Consider the following 16003-nt stretch of genomic DNA (forward strand, 5'->3'; position numbering starts at 1 on the left):
TTGATTGTCAAATATAGTCCATGATTGTACTGCACGTTGCTTTTCAAAGTGACTTCAAGTATTAGCTTCCATGTCTTGAAATCCAGTTAAACAGAGACAAAATTTGAGTCAGTTAGAACAAAAGCAATCCTTCTGATTTATTGCATACAGTTAACATTGAGAACCACCTTCACTGTGTTCTTTCTGTTGCTATGAATTACAACTAGGAAATAGTTTAAAAACAAACAAACAAACAAAAGCTGAAGAAATCACTGTTACTGACACATTTCCACTAATGTGAAGCTTTAAGAAATAGCATTCATAGTTTAATACTAACCAGTATATCCAAAAGTAGTTTCAGTACTTTAGCATTTGTATTTAGATTTTATTTTTATAAACAGTCCTAGAGACAAAACTCTTTAAGTGTCCAAATCCTTGCTACTGGTCAAACATGCTAAGTTCAGGCTTTAAGGTTCTACCTTTTCCTGTCACAAAAGACTAAACTGTATTGTTCTGATTTTAAGATCACCTGTTTCTGCAAAAAATTGCCCTTTTAAATCAGTGTCATTAGTTTCTTCACACCAACTTTGTCATGCCTTTATCTTTACCACTGTTGTGAAATAACATAAAGACTCTCTTACCAAGGCCTGTAGTGACAGGATAAGGGGCAACAGTTTTCAAATGAGAGAGTTTAGATTGGTCATAAGGAAGATACTTATTATGGTAGTGAGACCCTGGCACAGGTTGCCCAGAGAAGCTGTGGATGCCATCTCCCTGGGAGTGTTCAAGGCTGGGCTGGACAGGGCTTTGAGCAGCCTGGGCTGGTGGAAGGTGTCCCTGCCCATCGCAGGGGGTTTGCAACTAGATGATCTTTAAGGTCCCTTCCAACCCAAACCATTCTGTGATTCTGGTATGTGAAATGTGTGGAGAAAGAAGTGAGACAAACTTAAGGCTTAATGCAATGTAGCTGTGTCTCTTTGCTGTGTATGACAACGATTTAACTTCTTCAAATGTGTCTTCAGAAGCATTTACAAATCATGTTATAATTTCTTTCTGTTTTCAGTTTTAACAAATAGCTGATACTGCTTTATCTTAAGAAGTACACTGTTTTGCTGGTTACTTATTTTAACTGTCCAGCGTGTATGCATGGTATGTAATGCTTTTAAGGTGAATCAGGAACATTTCCGAAGTCACTTATTAAAAGAAATTCTGCACTAGTTGCTGCGGTATAAAATTAAGATTTAATAAGTATCAGTGAAGATTATTTTATACAAAGGGGAAATGATTTGTTCTTCCCATACCTTCACCAGTAATGTTATTTAATCTCAGAACAAGATAAAAGAATGGTCTGTATGAATTGAAAGTCAGATGTCTCCCTTCTCTATCACAGCAAGGAAAGTTTCTTTCTGAATTTTCAGAAAGGTAAACAAATTTTGCCTACCCTTTCTGTCTTCTGATTAGTTCACTGGAAACAATGGAGAAGTTGCGTCTATAATGATGTGGTCATATAACTTACTAAGCTCTGTACTGGGGAATGAGGTGCCTGTGGTAGTCCTTGTGTTTATGAAGTTTTGCATTGGTGCAGTGGTTGAAAAACATAGTAATGTTTCTCTTATTCAGATTGTAGCCAGTAAATTTTCCCAGTGTAGCAGATGACCTCCTGAAACACTGTCTTGTATCCATCCAGTAGAGTCATTATCTTTTAAATTGGTTTAGCAAATCCAGTGTCTTCCCTGATCTTTAGGGCAGTTTATTTTAGGAATAAATCTCAGAGCAGAATGCATATATATTTTTCTTAATTTCTTTACTTCTGATAGTCAAGTATAATTCACTTGCAAAACCAAGCATTTGTGTGGAAGTCCTGAGTGGTGTTTAACATCTACCTTGCTTAAAAATCTTAAATGTTCAGGTTGTTTACAAAATAGATGTTTCATCCACAGTGCACAAAAAAGTGCTGAAGTTATTATTCAGTCTGGAATAAAACTTCCTTCCTATGCAGTCTGTTTACAAAAACATTATCAGTTATGAGGGAAGTATTCCATCTTGTCTAAGCTCTTGAGTCATCTGTGTGTGAATGCTCTAGGCCTCCACACAGCATGTACTTTGTAAGTAGTTGTTCCCACACATTGTGGTTTTTGGGCGCTGTCAGTATCTGAAGGAAGATGCAAGTGAGTTTAATAAATTGCAAATTCATGTGTTAACCATCAATCACTTGCAAAAATACCTTTAAGGTCATTGACCAGCAGTTCACCAGTATTTTCAGTTAAATAGATTTCTGGACTTTAATTATATTGAAAATAGGCTGAAAAAGCTCTTTATGGCTTTATTTTTATTTGTGATTTAGGGTCAAGAATATCTCCGTTCTGAGTGTTCGCGTGGGTAGTGAAGGAAAATATCACTGATTATAAGAAAGGGTTGGTCTTTCTTATAAAGTATCATTAAAAAGCCATCTGCTTTTTCAATGTTATAAGGTAATACCATTACTATACCGGTACTTACTGCAGTGTCTGTTTCTTCAGTTGCATGAAGATTGAGTTTTTTCTGTGAAACTGGCTGCCATCTGTGATGTTAGGCTTTTACTGATCTGATTTATTTTCTTTCTAGTGGACACTTCCTTACAGCAGAATTTTGAAACTAGTGAGATTTTTATAAACAAAGTTAAACTCTAATTCACAGACTTTTGCTATCTAAAAAATAAACTTGAGAAGAACTTTTGACCTTCAATTTCTGTATAGCATGTAGTGAGTTTTCTCTGCAGGTAGTAGAGTGGTCAGAGATGAGGAAATAAGAGACTTTTAAGGCCAACTTGATTTTTCCAATTAAAGTTATGCTAATTGGCCTCCTGAGCCTTATGCTGATTTTTTTTTTTTTTTTTTTTTTTTTTTTTGAGAAGATGTAAGATCAGTGCTCCAGTTGGGAGTGAACTGAAAAAACCCTTGATATCCACACACACTTGACATAAATTTACTTTATTCTTTTGTGCCTTGAGATACCACCATTTGTCCCACTTCAGAAGTTGAAACATTGCTCAAGGATTTGCTTGCACATAAACCTTAAAAACAACTTCCTCTGAACCCACCCTACAGGCGGTTATTCTTACTCTGGAATGAGTGCATATATACAAGTCTCCAAGAATGCGTTCTCCTTAGTAGTGTCTGTTGTAAGTATGGCATATTTATGTAAATTACCAGATTGGTGTATGTGACAAACCATTTCCCTTGGTTGCTTCTGAAAACAGTTTTATAAAGGTTATGTTTCCTTTAAGTCCACTTGCAAAAAACTGCATTTACCTGTACAATTTGTTTCTGGACTTCTGCTGGATTTACAGTCTAATTTTAGAGGATTATTTGACATTTAACATAGTTTTAGGTTTAGGACAGGCCTATACTTAGAATTCCAGACTTTCCCCTTTCAAAGTGAGATAGTATAAATTATGCCATGACTTTTTAGGAATGAAAAACTAATTAATGAAAAGCTCTTCTGCAAAAATTGCCCTCTTTTCTCTACTAGGATGAAAGTTCCTGGAAAGTGGAGGAAAAGGGTTTATTTTTCCATTACTTATTTTTGAGTAGGTCTAAACTAAATTAGAGATTGGTTCAGAAGTGTCCAGGTTTCTTTGATTCAACATGGTAGGCCCACATGGTATTGGGATGGTGTTGTGTAGTAATAGCAGTTTGGTCCTGAAAATAAGATGGCTGCAGAAGTTCTGTTGATAGGCTAAAAAAAGAACAGTACTTCGAGTAGTGTGTTGGATTTATATAGCTACATTGCTTGTAATTTCTGATTTGTTGTTGTATCTGCTCTGCACAACATTATTTGGCAGAATAGTTATGCTGGTGTCTGAAGTATGTTTGAAGTGCTTTCTGAAATACTTGAAAACTTTTCAGGCTATGCTGCCTGCCAGATCACCTTCCTAGTGTAATTTCTAAGAACCTTTTTTCAAAAATTAAGACGGTGGCCTAAACATTTGACAGAGTTAATGGATTTTGCATATCAGAGATTATTTTCAGAACAGATTTTTCTTTCAGTGAATACTGTTTTCAAATAAAACACTGAAATGAAAGGCTGAAATCTTACTTTCTGACTTCCTAAAAAAAAATGAAAGAATTTTTCACATCTTGCACATTTTCTTATAGCAGCTTTCTAACATTTAATAGTATTAGAAAATAAATTAAAATTTCTAGGATATTAAGGTTTTTAGTGTACTAAATTTGCTGGTATTCCTTTCTGCTGCATATGTGTCTTTAGATGAGCAGACAAACACTTTTCTGTAATTCAACACCTGAGAAATTAAGTACTACTCACCAGAGTTAGGTTATGAAGCATTCTAAGCAAATGTTACTGGACTACAAACAGCTGGTGCAGAGGTAAAGCAAATGGTTAAGGAGTTTAAATGGAAAAGTCTTGGGAAAATAGTTGTGGATCTAACAGTGTTAAGATAAATATTTGCTATTACTCTGAGTATGATAGGTAGTTGAAGCAGACTTTCACAAATGAACATGTGTTAGAGAAGTCTTCTGTGTTTTGCAAGTAATGCATTTTTTTTAAATATATGTAAAGAAGAGGAGTCCTCAGCTGTAGCAATCTCTGTAAATGAAGACTGAGAACTTTCAATTAGTGGTCTCAATTTTGGAATCAAAAAGCTTGTAACTGTGATAAAAGCAACATAACTGTGAAATAAAGTACAAATACAGTACTTAACGTTGTCATCTTTACTTCATTGTGGCTGCTTGTAATTTGCTCTCACAAATGTTTATATCTTTGCAAGAACAACTCTTTGTTGTGGTTGAGCTAACTGTAAGAAGAGATTTCAGTCTAGCTATATTGAAAGAAAACTCACAGGTGTTTCAGACAGCAGTCAATAAGCTGAAGCAATTTCTAATAATACAGTATTTTTTTTCATAATTATTCAAAATTCGTAAAAGTGATCTTTAGAATGGAAACCTTTTCCCTAAGGAAATTTCACTGTAAAATCTCTCCTTAAGAAAGGATGATGGCCTATATGAAGTTAATAGTTGAGTTGCTATATTTTTGATAGAACATTATGGAAGAATTGTAAAATTACATTGTTGTGAGAATAGCTGTTGTCTTTTTGAGAGGTCAAAATTAAATGGACTGGGAGAGAGGAGAGCACTTTGCCATATTTCTGGTGTTTAGCAGTGAAAATATTTTTTTTTTCGCTATACGGAACTCTTGACTTAGACTAGTTATACTAAGTGCCTTTAAGTGTTGTCTGTGCAGGCTGGTTTTGTTTTTGTGTTTGTAATTCCTTAAACAGTATTGCTCATGTTCTTAAAATAGAATTCCCAATTTTTGTTTTTAGTTTATTTGACTGAAACCAAAATACCTTTGTAGAAGAAGATTTCTTTCATAGGGTTGGCTTTTTTTCAACAGATCTTGGATTTTCACCACCTAACATAAAGGAAATGGTTTTTATTTTTAGATTTTTTGGGGGTGGGGTGGGGTGGGGGATGGGGGGTGTTTGTTCTGCAAGGGAATGGGGTGTTACAATAAAAATTTCATTTTTTTCCAAATGTTGAGTTTTCCTATTAGTCTTGTGATGTACAGAAACATACTTGTAGCAAACTGACAGAAGATGGTATCTCTTGAAATCATGGTGGAGAAAAGTTGCCATGATTAAACTTATGATAGAAGGTCTGTCAGAATAATGTTTGTTCTTTTGTCTATTAAGAGGAGCAGTGTGCATACTTGTGTGAGGTATCACAAAAATAGTGGAAAATGGCAGTGGATTCATCTTGTTCCCCAACAAATCATATATTTATTTTTTCCTGAAGTTCAGAAGGCAAAGTATCAGATGAACTGAATTCTCTTTCCATTTGTTTTGGTGGCTATCTGCTAACTTATAGTTTAGTGTCTATATTTATAAAGCTGTTGCATTAAGAAGATAACCATGGCTTAATGAAGAGCTATGACTTTAAAGTCTCACGAGAGATCCTGTTGCTTTAAATCTTTCTGAAATTGGAGAATGAATTCTTGAAGAGCTGAATTGTAGTGCTTACTTGAAACCTTACTTATCCTTGTGGAAAATTAAAGGAACTGTTCTGAGAGAATTGGAACATTTTGGAAAACTTACAAAATGTTGTGCTGACATATGGAGCTTGTGTACCAGGTTTCTCAGCTGGATTGTCTGGTGACTCTGACTTTTGCCTGCCACATATTACTTAGTTTCTGTGAAGTAAATCATAGCCATGGTTAAGAGAAAAATATAAAATCATAGATACAAATGCAGGCTCCTGAGCAACGAGTTGCTACACTTTTATTGATCCCCACTGGTAAAAATTTGGGAATGGATTCTCTTCATTTGCATTCCAGCCTTCCCAATCTTAGTATTTATTTTTTCAGGCCCTTCTAAATTTTTCTCTCAATGTTTACCCAGGAAAGCTAAATTTTCACTTTTAAAAGCTTTTGAGGATAACAGTGCAATTGCAGGAACTGCAGCTGTGATTTAAAGATACAGACTCTGTGAGACTTTTGATGTTGTATGTTGTTATTACTGTTTTATTTCCTTTCTGCGTGCTAAAAGTAAATGTGGGTGATGACTTTGATGTTGTGTTGGGAGAACATGATATTGAGCTGTGTGAACATGTAGCAGGTAAAGGCTGGATCATTTAACAAAGGTTTTGTTTTTTAAAAAAACCCCAAACATTTGTATGGTGTAGTCTTGGGTTTGCGTGGCAAGGTTTTGGTAGTGGAGAGCTGCAGGGAGGGATTCTGTGAGAAGCTGCTAGAAGCTTCTAATAGAGTCAGTGCTAGACATTATTTCTGGCCAAAGCTGAGCCCATCTTCGATGGTGGTAGCACCTCTGTGATAACATATTTAAGAAGTGGGGGAGGAAACTGGGCGAGAGCAATTGCAGCTGGAGAGAGGAGTGAGAATATGTGAGAGAAACAGCTCTGCAGACACCAAGGTCAGTGGAGAAGGTGCTTCTGGCACTGGAGCACAGATTCCCCTGTAGCCTGTGGTGGCGACCATGCTGAGGCAGGCTGTGCCTCTGCAGCCTGTGGAGGTTCCTGGTGGAGCAGATGCCCACCTGCAGCCTGTGGAGGACTCCACATCAGAGCAGGTGGGTGCATCCGAAGGAGGCTGTGACCCTTTGGGAGGCTTGTGCTGGAGCAGGCTCAGGGCAGGACCCATGGTCCTGTGGAGAGGGAGGAGCCCGCGCTGTGGCAGGACTTGTGACCCTGCAGGGTACTCACACTGGAGCAGTCTGTTCCCATAGGACTGCACCCCATGGAAAGGATGCACGCTGGAGCAGTTTGTGAAGGATTGTCTCTTATGGGAAGGATTCCACAATTGAGCAAGGGAAAAGCATGAGAAGGAGCATCAGAAACAAAACATTATGAACTGACCACAACCCCCATTACTTGTCCCTCTGTGCCACTGGGTGGGAGGAGGTAGAGAAGAGTGAAGTTGAGCCTGGGAAGAAGGGAGGGCTGCGGGGAAAGTTGTTTTTAGGATTTGTTTTATTTCTCCTTACCCTACTCTGATTTGACTGGCAAGAAATTGTTACTTTTCCCAAGTTGAGTCTGTTTTGCCTGTGACAATAATTGGTGAATGATCTCTCCCTGTCCTTATGTCACCCACAAATCCTTTGTTGTATTCTCTCTCCCCTGTCCCTGTCCAGTTGAGGAGGGGGACTGATAGAGCGGCTGTGGTGGGTACCTGGCATCCAGCCAAGGTCAACCTCCCACAGAGGCCAACCATTTTGATATTTTTATCATCTTGTTCCAGTAATTTGGTTTCACATATATCAAGTGCAAACAATACTTGCCAGATTACAAGACATTCTGGCACAGGATTTTTCTTTATTTTAAGGGGAGCAGGGAGAGGTTGGTTTATTTATTTCTTTATTTATTGTTGTAATTCAGTGAACAAGTCCAAGCATCTAAGAGGCAAACTGAAACATCTTAGACTTCACAGTTTTATGATTAATCCAGTGTGAGTCAGTGCTGCTGCTGAAAGGGTCATACTGCTGCTGCTTTTCAGCTGACGTAGTGAATCGTTGGAGAACTGCTCTGGTTGAACACTAAACGGTCTCTGCCAGGTTAATGTTCAGCCAGAGCAATTCCTTTTTCCAGTTCATTACATAGTTGCATAATCTATAGTTCTGGACAAAAGCGAAGGTGGGAATGAGCAGTGGCAGTATGAGGAAGCATCTTTTAATGAAAGCACTAATTTATATGAGATTAAGTTGAAACCATTACTCCTGCATTTCATGCTGACTCACTTACCTGTAAAGGGCTTTATCACTAATTTCACGTTGTTCATTGCAGTAAAAAGGGTAAACTGCTGCAAGTTCTGTAATTGAAAGTGGTTCAGAAACATCACAAACAGCTATGGCTTTGGGATACTTTTCTTGTTCTTTAGAAGATTTAGTCACTGAACAGCTGACAAATTGAATAAACCTTTTATTGTTCCTATTTTTATGGCATCCATGTATTTTGGGCCTGAAAACTCAGTCATGTGAGTAACTGTCCCATGACTTTACCCTTTTCAGGTGAGCCAAACACTTCAGTGTCTCTTCTCAGGATCTCCGTTTATGGATTGCCCTACAAAAATGTTAGCTAGTGTGTTTAGAGAATGCTGAAGTGATACTGTGAAAAGCATTGTGGAGAAATATTGCAGAAGAGTCTTTTAAAGGGTGTAGGTAGTCTTTGATCAGGTTTGAAAAGGTTTGAAAAGTTGTCATTTCAGTGTTAGAACATAAAAAATTGAGTTAGGTGGAGTATAGAGGTACTACAAGTTTACATTAAATTATTTCCTTTCCCCTACCTACTTTCATCTGATGCTACAGTATCTTGCAGTATGGTGGTCGGTGCCTAAATTGCATAATCTTATGCTAAGATTTCTTAGTAAGCATGCAGGATGAATAACTAATTTTTCTTTCAGCTGAGTACTCAGAACACTTCTGATAACAAGTTTTAGAAGTCTAATAAACTGAGAATGGAAAATACCTTTTCAGTATAATTTCAGTAACAAAGAGCAGTATTAAGAATGGGCGGAGGAGCTGGGTTGTAAGGAACAGGATTATACTGTCTCCTCTGGATCACCTTTTAGCAGAGACCAGTTTTTCTGCAGTTATCAGACTATGACATTCTAAATACAAGAAACTTTTCAATTTTGGTGCACTTACTATTTGGTAATACCCATGGACCACCATAGTCCTTGGTAGGTGGGACCTTGGCAGGTGTAGCAGTCTTGTTTTCAAAGATGAGAACCAGACTTTCATTCTTGGTTAGGTTTCTAGATGGGATCCCTCTAAATCTGGGAATGGAAACATGGGGATCTAAAAAGATGTCCCTAACTCCCTGAAGGGCTATAAAGTAGTCAGGTTTATTGCTTGGCAACTACTGTTTAAATATTTCTCACTCAGCTTTTAAAAAGATATTTCATGAGATCAAGTATTTGAAATTGTACTTGTGATTTTTGATCGTAGTCTGTCAGCTAGTTTTGCTCTTAATAGAAACTGAACATTTCACTGCTTTAAAATCATGTGCTTAGTGAACATTGCTGGCATTGGGAGAACAACTCTTTCCAGATCTACAATGTGCAGCTAAACAGTGATGTGTACTGCCTGATCAGCTGATGAAATGTGGATTTGGATGTGTGATTTTTGTAAATGATTTCCAGATGTTGCAGTTGCAAGCTGAATGTCTCAAGACTACACCGTTAGTTCTAGATTATGAAACAAAATGGATGAAATGTGCAGAAGATAAACCAGTGTACCTGTACTTGAGAATTGTTCTCTCTCTCAAAGAAAGAAAAAAGCACGATTTTGTAGTTGAATTACTTACTAAGTAATGGTAGAAAAATACAGTTGCTTTTAGTTAGGAGTACCTGCATTAATTTATAGCCTTCAAAAAGCTTGCATGGTCTAATAGCTAATACAAAGCAATTTTCTTTGTAGCTGCTGTGTTAGAAGTTTGAGTTTTTTATCTCACTTAAACTTCCTTTTGCTAAAACATGATTGTCATGTTGCTAGAACTGAAATCCAATAACTGACAATACTACCTTTCTGAGCAACAGAAATCAAAGTTTGTTTTGGAATTTCCCTAGAATTTTCATGAAATCTCTATATAGGAATTTTTTTATTTGCAAAAATTTCTTTAAAGGTTTTAAATCTTCATACTTGCTTAAGGAAGGGGTTTAGCTTGAAGGAAGTGTTTGATTTCTCTCTCTTTATTTTCCCCAGGAATTACTGACATAACCATGATAGAAGACAAAGGTCCACGTGTGGCAGACTATTTTGTAGTGGCAGGGCTCACTGATACAGATACTGCAACTCTCCTGGACCAAGAAATAAGCCGACATGAAACAAAGTCAACTGGTCCAAAGGCTCCAATTACTGACATTGCTGTGATAATTAAATCAGCTGGTGAAACTGTCCCAGAGGGATACACCTGTGTTGAAGCCACCCCTACAGCCCTTCAAGCCAACTTAAACTATGGAAGTCTAAAGAGTCCTGAACTTTTTCTTTGCTACAAGAGAGGCCGGGACAAACCACCCCTTACTGACATTGGGTGAGATTTCTATAACAATGCAGTTTCTCCTCCAATAATGATAAAATCTTACTCTTAATAGATGATGATGAAAATAGATGTGAGAAAACATTTCAGAACATACTGTCTTAGAATCTGTATTGCTTATTGTGTGGATGTGTACAGTATTTTCTTTCTGAAATAAGTTGAAAAAAGTGTCAGAGTTGTAGTGAACATGTCTTTTTTAAGTGAACGATGGTGTTTTAACTTGTAAAGATACGATGGAGAGAGAAAGAGATATGGAGCAAATCAAATATGGAAAATGAAGTTCTCTGCTGCAGTTTTATGAAAGGTGAGAAAATGGTACAAAATTAATTTGTAGAAGTGGTATAGTGCAAATCCAGAAATATACTTAATCTTAAAATTATGTTTTCAGAAGACAGAAATTACCACTTTCATGCTTAAGGTATAGGATACCACTTAAAAATGGTAGGACACTTAAACAAAGATCTTAAAACGATCCACCTACCTAGAATTTTGTAGCCTACCTTACCGTCAGATCAGAGTATTTATGAGGTTGCTTACAAGTCCCAGTGTGATTGGCTGCAAACACTGGATTATGTAGTCTCTTGGTAACTCTAATCACACTTGATTTCAAAAAACATGCTTTTTGATGTCTGAGGCGTAAGTTTGTAAAGAGTTGCTACTGCTGTGTTTGAAAACCTTCGATATAGGCAGTGCTTTAAGTTCAATGCTTAATGAATACAGAGGGAAACCTGTCAGGGAAGCTCTGAATTAATTTTATTACTTGTAGGATACTGAGTGTAATGTAAGTCTTCAGGATCAAGATCACAAAATCCCCCAAGATCTTGAGGTGGTGAATATTACAGTCTGTGCTACTAGCATATTGAGGTAATGCTCAGTCTGTAATTTGTGCAGCACTACAGTATTGTCTAAATTGCTCTGTATAGCACTTCTGGTTCTCTGTTTTGGATAAGGACATTGAAATATTGCTTGGGATGTAATGCAGAAGAGAAACTGGATCATGGGTGGGGGAACTGTTACAATGATGGCAAAATAAGGAATGTGTGTGTTTTTTCCGTATTTAGTTACTAAGTACTAAATAGTAAAGTAGAAACTGTACATTTATATGTAAGCTGTAATAAGTTTATCTGATTTAATTTATAAGTTTAAGCATATCAGGCACAATGCATACATACCGTGCTTTTGATCTAGAGTTTGAGTGCAAACTGACAAGTAGAGTCCAGTCAGGAAGAAACTAATAGTGAAGTTTTAGTAATGAAATCAGTTACGTGGCAAGATCTCTGCTCTAAGGATTATAGTTCAAGTTGCACAACTAACCTGGTACATTCTAATTTCAGTTCATCTTGATCATCTAAACTACGTTACAATAGTTTTAAGTGAAACTGATTTTTAAAATCTTTTTTTCCTATGTTTGGGACTGACACTACAAGATGAGATAGCTGTTACAATGGGATTTGACTGCGTAGAATTGCAATATGAAGTTATTCCTTTAATGATATGTTAAACTTCAGTAAGTTTTACCAGAAGGAAGAATTTGTAGAGGGAGTAATGCCTCAAAAGGATTCCTAAACCATCAGTCTTCAATGTGTGCCTTTATGGAAGTGACTCTGCTAGCATATGTTTATTTTCATGTCTCCCACAACTTTAGGAACTTGAATGCCTGAGTAGATTTCATAGGGAATACCTGATAAGCGAATCAGGCAAATAGTTGGCTAAGGGCTTCCCTAACAGAGACACTTTTAAAAACTACTGGTGGAAAACTGTGATATTTGGCAAGTAGTATTTATTCTATATTTTTTTAAAACAGATCTAGTTAGTGTGTCACGCCTAAGAAATCATGGCAGGCTTTTCTTTCTGAGCAATGGTGCGTATGAATGTTTTGCCCCTGCTGTTCCTGCTGTTTTGCAATTATGTGCAAGAGATGGTTAGAGCAATTTTTTGTGTGCGTGTGTGTGAATTTCAGTGTGTTCAACTGAAAGTGGAGTTTGGATAAGAGATGTATGTACAGTCTGAAAGCTGATTTAGGCTGTTTTCTACTCTTAATTAAAGAACCAAGTGTGAAAGACTATTTAATTTTTGAGCCCTAAATAGTCATTAAATCAGCTGACATGCTGAGTGGATTTAGATAGAAGAAGAGTATATCACTTGAAAGGGTCAAATCCATGGTCTGGTGTCAAGGTAGTTTTGGGTATTTTGAAGTCTGAGCATTCAGGTGATTCTTGATAAATGTTTGTGTGTGTATGTCTTTCAGAGCTATTTTTAGGGAAACATTAAAGAAATGCTGTTCAGAGGAAGAGGGAGATGGGGGTATGCTCTACTGATTCTCTGCCATTGTCCTTGTGTTCTCTATTTATGTGTCCTCCATCCTCTTTTCTTCCTATTCTTCCACTGGCTCTTAAATTGAGGTGTCTGTAAGCTGCTGGAGTGACTTCCTGCTGCAGGTGCTCACTTGCATATAGTTAGGCATGTGCTATGCCTCTGGATGTTGCATTTGTTGTGGCTGGTTTTAGTTGGAAGAATAATGCATCGATAGGACAAGAGATCTCTAAGGTCTTTTTACTACATAGAGGTGTAAAATTTAGTATCTTAAGATTATACGTCTATAAATAATTCAGCTGCTAGTTATTGTATTGCTTTCCTAACCAGTATTTTTGCTGATGTTCCAGAAATAGACAAGAACTGAGGTTAGAGGTTTGTTTCTGTCTAGGTGCAGTTAGACTTTAAAACAAGTTTTCACCTCTCTTTGTTTTACTCTTGAGTTAGGAATATCGGAGAGCTTCAGCGCCTGGTTCTTAAATGGAAGATAACTTGACAGAAAAATGCTTTTTAAGAGTAAATGGCTTTGCAATTTCTAACACTTACTGTAGAAAGGACCAAGGAAAGAATATGAAATGTCTTCTGTAAAGGAGAGGTTCTTGTATTATGGAGTAGTGCAAAAGTTAGGTAACTTGCATTGTGTAAGTAAAAAAATACAGATTATTATTTATTTATTTATTTATTTAGCTAGTATGGGAAGCTCTAATTTGGTTAGTGGTTCTGTGTTAAGGACCCATCTCATTCTGAATACCCGGTGTCTGAAAATATCTGCAGGGGTATCGATTGAACAAAATTTTTTTTTTTACTAGAGATGTATTTCAAAAATGAAAGTGAACTTAAATTTCAAGAAGCATAACAGAAACTGGAAGATGTTCTTGACAGCCAGCATATTCCATAGTTCCTTAAATCTCACCAGTGTGCCAACTGCAGTTCGGTGTTTGGAACAGTTTAGGATAATAATGATAAAACTAATTACTTGCATGTTTAGACAATAATAGTGGTAGCAGTAGAAATAAAAGGTAAGTCAGTCTTTTCTCCCTGCTTGACCCAACTCTTCTCAGACCCTCTTACTGCTTAGTATATTTATTTTAGTTCCTTTATTATTCAATACTTATTTTCTCTTAAATGAGAAGGAAGAGTTTTCGTAAAGAGTTATTTACATAAGCACTGTGAGAGGCAGAAACATGGTTGGACCTGGAAGAGAAGTCAATCTGGAGAGCAGCCCCACACAATGCAATTTGCAGCAATCTGCCTATTTTGAAATGGTTTTCCAGAAGCGGAGTTTTCTGTGGTTTAAAGTTTTTAACACAACAGCTGCAAGAAGGTAGCACTTATCTTTTCTAAACACTTATCTGATATGTTGAAGTATATCTTTAAATCAGCAAAACTGGTCATGAGAGAATTTCCATGTACAATGTGAAAACAGCTTTACAAAGAGATAACAAGATTTGTTGGCCTTTCTTACAAAGAAAGGCTCTAACATACAGAGGAAACTGTAGGTTATGTTTTGCTTGAGATGAAGCTTTACTGAAGTTGATATAATAATGCAGCAAATAAGGTATACTTAAGAGAGAAGCCAAAGTATAAGCTCATAGAAGCAGGAAACAAGTCTTACCCTGACCAGTACCAGTTAATTGAAGGCAGCTCAACTGGGAAGTTGAAACAAGTACAAGTACTCTCTCAGGGAGGACTTTGTTTATACAGAGTGTTGTGTTAAATATTTCGTGTGTTTCTGAATGTTTTTGTCTGACTTGTTAAAATCATTGTTTAATTTGTGTGATGCATGAGTGATGGTTTTCTTCTGTTTGCTTGTTTTTTTAAATTCAGTACTATTCATGAGGTCAGGAAATGGTGTGGTTTTAATAATACTTCTGCTGGTATGTATGTAGGGTAAGAGTTGCTTTCATTTTCTTTTTGGTTTTGATGGGAGATGACCCCACTGTTACAGTCTTGAACACTAAGAATACCTCTTAAAAGTATTTGCACAACTGAGAAATTCTTCAGTCTTTAAGTATCTTTCTCAGAATACTTGCAAACCTATTAAATGGAACTGCTGGAATTCTCTTATTAATATGGTCCTTCTTCTCAAAAGCTTTCAGCTGACAAATGTTTCTGGAATAACTTAAAATTCTTGCATTTAATTTGAAATACACAAAATTGAAATAAAATAGAACCAAAACTTCCATTGGAGAATGCTTTGTTAATAATCTTTTCTGATAAATGTAAGGCAGTGATGTGAAGAGCTCATGTGAACTGTTTATGTTTAGCAAAAGTGGCCTGAGACCTGCTGCCATTGTAGTTGCTGGTTATGTGGTTTTGTGTTTTGTTTGTTTGGGGTTTTTTAAGTTTATGAAGTAGATAACCCAATAAAGGAGCAAAATACATGTTATTCCAAAATATTACTTAGTTTATAAGTAATTATAGTAGCATGTACTTTCTCTATACATATCTTGAATGAGTAGGTTTATTAAAACTAATATTGCAACATGGAAATACTGGTATTAGGCTGGTTTTGAACCTGAAATTACACATTGTTTTAAATGTAGCAAAAGTGTGATGATCAAACTCTTTACAACTGAAACCAGTATTGAAAGCAATAATATTGTCTTCTGTGAACTAGCTGAATAAATTTGAACCTGGTAGCTACATCAATGTACTCCCAACTCATGTTATTTCTTTGCTTTATCAAAGTATTTTAGGAGTGTAGTTCACGAATATCCTCGCTATTACTACAAGATACACATTTGTTCTGTGGAATCAGAATAAACAGCAATATTTGCATATTCCAGTTTAAAGATGGACAGTAATATTTAAGTAATTTGGGAAGTTTAGTTATAAATATATATTTGACAATTCTGAGAATTGTTAAAAGTGGAAAAAGACCTTTTTTTTTTTTTAGCTTATACACATGACTTCTTGAAGTTTTCACATATATACATACTAGTACTCTGTCAAACATATTCAATCGAGGGTATTTTGGGGTGGTAGAAGATATAGTGCCTGGTTATATTTTATTTTAAAGTAAAGTTGTGGTGGACTACATGTGGGAGGCTGCAGTCACAGAATACGAAGTTCTAATGTGTTACCTTTATCCTAAATCTTGCCATATATTGTAAAGATAGATGAGAAGTCATTTGAAGGTGTCAGGTACTCTGCACATGCTG

The 16003-nt window shown here is 36.4% G+C and overlaps 1 protein-coding gene across 3 annotated transcripts in view; it reads left to right on the forward strand.

Moving 5' to 3' along the window:
* DENND4C (DENN domain containing 4C) overlaps nucleotides 1-16003 on the forward strand; it is a 72210-nt gene that overhangs the window by 13448 nt on the left and 42759 nt on the right. For all 3 annotated transcript variants that reach the window (XM_033003836.2, XM_033003838.2, XM_033003837.2), the window contains exon 2: nucleotides 10193-10520. In XM_033003836.2, coding sequence (XP_032859727.2) covers nucleotides 10210-10520 — 311 coding nt within the window. In that variant the 5' untranslated portion in view covers nucleotides 10193-10209. The remainder of the gene's footprint in view (nucleotides 1-10192; nucleotides 10521-16003) is intronic.

Source organism: Tyto alba, unplaced genomic scaffold (genome assembly GCF_018691265.1).
Source record: "Tyto alba isolate M040663 unplaced genomic scaffold, T.alba_DEE_v4.0 Super-Scaffold_42, whole genome shotgun sequence".
Lineage (NCBI taxonomy): Eukaryota > Metazoa > Chordata > Aves > Strigiformes > Tytonidae > Tyto > Tyto alba.